The sequence below is a fragment of the Triticum dicoccoides genome, chromosome 1B (assembly GCF_002162155.2).
Source record: "Triticum dicoccoides isolate Atlit2015 ecotype Zavitan chromosome 1B, WEW_v2.0, whole genome shotgun sequence".
NCBI lineage: Eukaryota > Viridiplantae > Streptophyta > Magnoliopsida > Poales > Poaceae > Triticum > Triticum dicoccoides.
The window spans coordinates 460,638,487-460,644,520 of NC_041381.1; the positions used below are offsets into that span (position 1 = coordinate 460,638,487).

Consider the following 6,034-nt stretch of genomic DNA (forward strand, 5'->3'; position numbering starts at 1 on the left):
CATGTTTAGAACACAAGTTATTGATTCACACCTTTTTTTGAAGAAGAAAGTGCATGTCACGCCGTTGAATAATCCCCAAACCCTAACCCCAAAGGTGCACCCCATGTATCCACCGAGTCCAGATCCGAGGTTCCCCTCGTCTCACCCCAGCATGGTGGCTGCCTGGCCGGAGGTGACAATGGGAACCAGCACGACGTAGACAGGTGATTGCTAGCATAGATTGGAGGAAAGGGAGAAAGTATCTCGTGGAAACATACCACTCGGCGAAAACTTGGTAACTCCAATACGGGCCATTGGATCTGCAATCTAATGGCCAAGTCATCCACCCACCATTCCGTGGCTTTTACAAGAAGGAAAAACCATGTGCTTTGTGTACTACAATAACTAGCCCTAGGGTGCTTGCATGCAAAAATATACTAGATTCAATCAGCAGCCCAAATTCCAGACCCAACGGCCCAGTCTGAGTTTCCAAGTTCCTCCAATGAAAGGAGAGAGTCTCGCTCTCAGGGCACTTGAAATGCCGAAGAAAGGACTGCTGCATATACCGGCTCGGTAATAAATTAGCTGAATGTGACTCCAGAGTATTGGATGCAGAAGTTTTACAGTAACCTATACTAGTACACTAAGATTTCGTCCTCAGCACAACATAGCAATAGAAAAACTGCATCAGAACAGTACTGAAAACTTTATGTCGGGCTCAGGAAAGTTCGGATATCACTCGCTCGCACTTCTCCTCAAGGATCTTCACGGCCTCTGTGAAGAGCACCTCCGGCGGTAGAGCTCCGGTGGACTCGATTGTAACTAAACCAGCAGAAACAAGCAACAAAAAAAGACACTGATTAGCAGCAGGCTAGAAGAATCAAACCCCGCAAAAAAAAATAAAAAATCAGAACCATTATAAACAGGTCATTTGCTACTTACAAATGAAGTGGTCTCTAACACGCCGTAGCTCTACTTGATCATCAGCCAGTCTGACACATTCCCTACAAAGGGTGCATGCTCTTGGCTTTGCAACAACTGCTCTCTTCTCCCCTGGACAGTGGAGATATAAGGGGTGAACATAAGCTTCGGGCAAGAACGCAGCTTGGAAAAATAAAGGCACAACATATGGGCACCTATAAACACTAAGACACTTTCCATGTTGACGCCACGCGGATTATCTAATTGCTTTTGATCCCTTGACCCTTGTTAGTTACTTGTTTGAACTTTGAACCAATTCATTCCCATGTTGACTAGTACAAAATGAATGTTGAGGACATTTGGTAAGTTACAAATGCTTCAAAAACAACCATCTTAGTGATCTAAACTTAAGTAATTAGGGTCCAGTGGGTGCTCGAGTCGTAGTTAAATGCCAACATAAATGGACTAAAGTGCTCGTAAACATCCAAATAAACCGGAACTGGTCAGACAGGCCAACAATAGCAGGAGTTATAGACACTAAAGACAACTCAGGACTGCAGAGTTGAAGTTAACCTTTAGAAGATACCTCTGGAGTTGAATTGAACTAGAAATTGTGGACCAAGTTAGTTGACCTATATAAAGGACTAGTGTGTAACCATTTTAGTCAAGCAATTAATAAACAGAAGCTCCAGTAAGCCTCAGGAACAAGCCCTGTCACTGGATTACAGAGCACGGTCTTTCTGGAACATTATCCCCTATTTACCATCATGGACAGAAGTCCATAACAACTTGTTGTCAAGCCAATTGCTGCTCTGCAATTAGAGTACTCATGTGTTCATTCCTGCACTTCAGAACCTTTCGTGGCCACCTAGAATCCATATAATTTTGCGGATGCTGTCCAACCAAAAATAGCTAAAATGTTAGTGCCTTGCTCTTCTTTCTTTTTTTCTGCTTCGAATCCCAAAGTATTAATTGCCTGTTTCCAGAGTGTGCTATTGCCAAATTATGGGGAAGTGAGTTTCTGAATTGGTTGGGAAGATACTGGTATGTACTATGGTTGAATTGCTAGTCCCTGTTTGGTGATTCCAAACTTACACCTATTGATATTATATCTTCAGCAGTGATGTGATTTGAATGGAAACCGAGAAATTATTCACTGTTCCTGAGGATTGCTGCTTCCGGATGGAGGTACCATGATAGAGATAGAGATGGGGTCAAGTGCCAGGAGATTGTTGTGCTGGGGCTATACGTTACAACTTACTGGGACTTTGGAAACGTCAATGGGGTCACAGAAATATGGCTGGCGCCATGGGAAAATAAATGCTCAAGGGAGATGTGGTCATCCTGGAAGAACTGAGAGACCCTGCACATGCTATGATGGTTATTTGCAGCAACAATGGAATGTTTGTGTACTGTGGGAGACATAGGAAAGGAAATGCTCAAGGGAGATGTGGTGACCCTGGAAGAACTGAGAGAGACCCTGCACATGCTGTGATGGTTATTTGCAGCAACAATGGAATGTTTGTGTACTGTGTTTTTGTCTCTGTAGAGCTAGCGGTGCCAGGACTCTAGTGGCTATAATGATCTAGTAGTCATGGAGGTTGTGTCCATCTTCAGCGTAGTGGTGGTATAAAAAAGCTCAAACCTAGGACTGCAGTTAATTAGATCTTCCATTTTCAATGGAAATGAAACTAGGCCTAGGACTTTTTATTTGTAAAATTTAGGCAATATCACAAAATGATGATCTGGTAGACATGGTGTTACTAGGATTTTTTTTTCGAGAAAACACAAAAGACCTTGTGTTACTAGGATTGACAAACCCCTCCCTTGCTACTCAGATACAACAGTAAATAAACAAGCACACCAGCAGCTACTAAAACTTCTCAGCCTCTCAAAATAGGAAGTCAAAGACAAGTTACCCTTTCCCAGGTCTTCAATGTCAAAAACATTAACTGGGCATCTTTTCACTAGCTCCTCTGCATCACCATTTTTAATTTCTTTGAGAAGAACAACCTACATGATACCAAAACAATCAGCAGTGGAGAAGAAGAGTTTGCAGTTACTCGACATATAATTACTGGAAATGCCATAACACGAATTTTACCTCGGGGAGCATCCTGTACCAGGCTGTAGCAACTGGAGACCACTTCGCATGAACTTTCCCCACTCCCTTAACAGCATGTGCCTCAAGCTCAATAGCCTGAAATAGAACAAAAAATATTAGAACACATGATGATTGACTATTAACACAAACGGCACTCCCTGAAAATGCGTAAAAGAACTTTAAAGTAGCATCAAAAAATTCTATTAGGCATACACTGACTCACATAAACTTAGACTTGATTATTTAAATCATGACAAAAAGGTTATTCATCTAAATGAAGGTACCAAGTATAATATAACTATTAGTAACAAAATAACCTGTCCTGGCCCAAGCCTGGCAATTGTTATGTCATTATACTTCACACCGAGAGGCCTTTCAGAGGTATTCTGTTGGCTTTGACCAAAGGATGTGTAGGTCCTCTGATTGTCCCCAGATTGCGCAGGAGATGCCATAGTTAATTGACTGCCTTCTGGCAACCACTCCAATTGACCAGACTTAACTGCGAGCCAGGAAAGCTGTAAGACACTGTATACTGCTAAAGCCCAATCATATCACATGAATAAAATTGGATAATGCTAACAGTATATAGTACCCCTCCATCCCAAAATAAGTGTCAACTTCAGTAAAACTTATTTTGCAATGGAGGGAGTATATAGGAACAACAACAAGCTAACAAAACTGAAATGTCTAGTTAATCATTGACATAAGATGCAGTTATTTAGCAAAGTAACTTATTGATGATTGATTAAGATAAGAGATTATGAGATTGGGCACTGCATGACTTCTAAGTCAAACAATGTTACAAGAATGGACATAAGCAGAGGTACAGTACCAAGAACCAACTATCCACTATTTGAATCTTTGTTCTAATACATATCAGCAAAATAGGTTTGCTTAGGTGCTTTAGGTTGTACAAAAGATATTCAAAAGGTAAAAGGCATATATGCATTTAGTTTCAAAAGCAATGAACAGACATGATACAGAAGAATAAGCCAAGGCTAATTATAGACGACGAAATAATTTGTTGATGATATACATTTGAAGGACAAAATTCCCAATAAGAAAATGGTAAGATGATTGGAAACTGTACTAGAATCCAGCTTGCAGGCAAAGAATATATACCTGTAAGCCTTTGGGAACCCTTTTCACATGAAACATGCAGTTTGTACACAATAGTATTCCTTTCATTTGGGACATCATCTACAAAAGAAAGGAAAAGCATAAGCTGGATGCAACCACGTTTATGAATGTGAAACTACAGATATTTATGACACTGACCAGAGATATAATCAAAAAGCCTTGGATCAGCATCAAGTGGAATAAGGCCTAGTCGGTGTGAAAGGACCTCATCTGCTATAACTGATGTATTGTCAACCATGAAGACTTTCTCAATGGCCATTGTAGGAACCTATGAATTAATATTACACAATACATATATAATGCTTAGATGTTAAACAGGAAACATATTGGAATACCCAGCAAATGGTTTTTGAGATGGTGACAACAATGTGCATACCTCTGCAATGAGGATTCTCCGGAAAGCATTAGCTATCGATGCATCAACGCCAATCATATCAAACTCCATATCCTCATCTGTAAGTCGATTTATCTCGATTTTAAAGTTCTTGCAGAACTTCTCAACTGAGACACTAGTATCAACTCCCATAGCAGCAAAAGCCCCCGAGTATTGAAACCCCTCTGTCTTTTCAAACATAAAGAGAAAACATAAAAATTAAGATACGAGCTATCCATATAATCATATGGCTGCCTTCAATAACAATAAACAGAAAAAAAAATGCTTCAGAAATCATATGAAGATCATAAATGCCCAATCTGTTCTTAAAGTAGCAACATTTTGCCAGTATAACTGGACAATTATGACACAGCATATAAATACTGCAAAACTGAAAAAAAAATTGGTTTGCAACCAAATTCCTCCAAGTAAATACCTCAGCATGCCAACCTTTTCTATCTAAACCGAGCACAAGTAAACAAGCAGTGATATTTAAGAGAACATGTTCAAGCCTTTTTAAAAGAAGCAAAATAGCACATCAAAACGGTGATGAAAACCAAAATCACCTTCATTTTCAATATATTATACTAATTGGCCAATTGGATGCTAAGAGAGAACGATTTATGTTCCTATGGCAAATTAGGTTATTATTAAATAAGAAGTCTACACTACAGAGGACATGATTCCTGCGGAAAAAAAAATGTCACCGCAAACAATTTAAGCGCATAAAACACTGCACACGGGCAGAATAGGTGTATGAGAATCACTAAGACGTAAAGAAGCAAAAGAACGGGGTGGGGAGTAGATGGATACATGAGTGGGGGCATCGGCCTTGCAGAGAACACGGGTGCGCTGGAGCTCAAGAAAGTCTGGCAATGAGGAACCATCGCGGTTTTCCATCCCCGCCGGAGCGAAGCGAGGCTGGGGGAGGGGGCGGCGGTCGTGGCCTAGTGGCGGCGGCGCGGTCGGAGACGGGAGAGGACAAGGGCACGAGGCGGCTGGGTAAGGAGAAGAGAGAGAGAGGCTGAGCGAATATACAAGCTTGCTGGGCGCGGCGGCGGCGGGGGGGCAAAGGTTCTTCTCTTCTACAGGGAGCAAAACCCTTCTGCGCTCGCTCCTTGGGCCCCGGTGTCAGCTGCCCTGAGAGCTGTCTTGGTGGGCCGTGCATCCCGTGCCGCCTGATTGCCTTGCTGTAAGCGGATTAGCCTCTCATCCACCATACAATCTCAATCCAACGGCTGTTGTACCCTCATCATACATCCTAGTTATTTCACGAATTTCGCTTAGTTAAAAAATCACTTCTTGGACCGCAAAATGAGGGGTGCAGCTGTCATTGGATAGAGAGGGCTAAAGCAACTCCAGCAGAGTCGCCACAGTGACGATCGTCATAATGCATATGGAACGCGATTCATACGGATATAAAGGTTATCGAGACGACACGCAAACATAGTGTTATCATATCTCAACCTCCATATTTTTTTCCCGTTTTCTCATTCAAACACTTAGATTCTCTCCAA

The 6,034-nt window shown here is 41.6% G+C and overlaps 1 protein-coding gene across 1 annotated transcript; it reads right to left on the bottom strand.

Moving 5' to 3' along the window:
* Positions 1-417: 417 nt before the first annotated feature.
* Positions 418-5,590, bottom strand: LOC119341266 (DNA-directed RNA polymerases I and III subunit rpac1-like). Its single transcript, XM_037613151.1, has 9 exons — positions 5,331-5,590; positions 4,521-4,706; positions 4,283-4,412; positions 4,127-4,204; positions 3,322-3,503; positions 3,005-3,100; positions 2,820-2,913; positions 922-1,032; positions 418-801 (listed from the first exon to the last, which is right to left on the bottom strand). Exons 1-9 carry the CDS (start codon positions 5,415-5,417, stop codon positions 698-700), a joined length of 1,068 nt encoding a protein of 355 aa, XP_037469048.1. The 5' UTR covers positions 5,418-5,590; the 3' UTR covers positions 418-697.
* Positions 5,591-6,034: the final 444 nt, after the last annotated feature.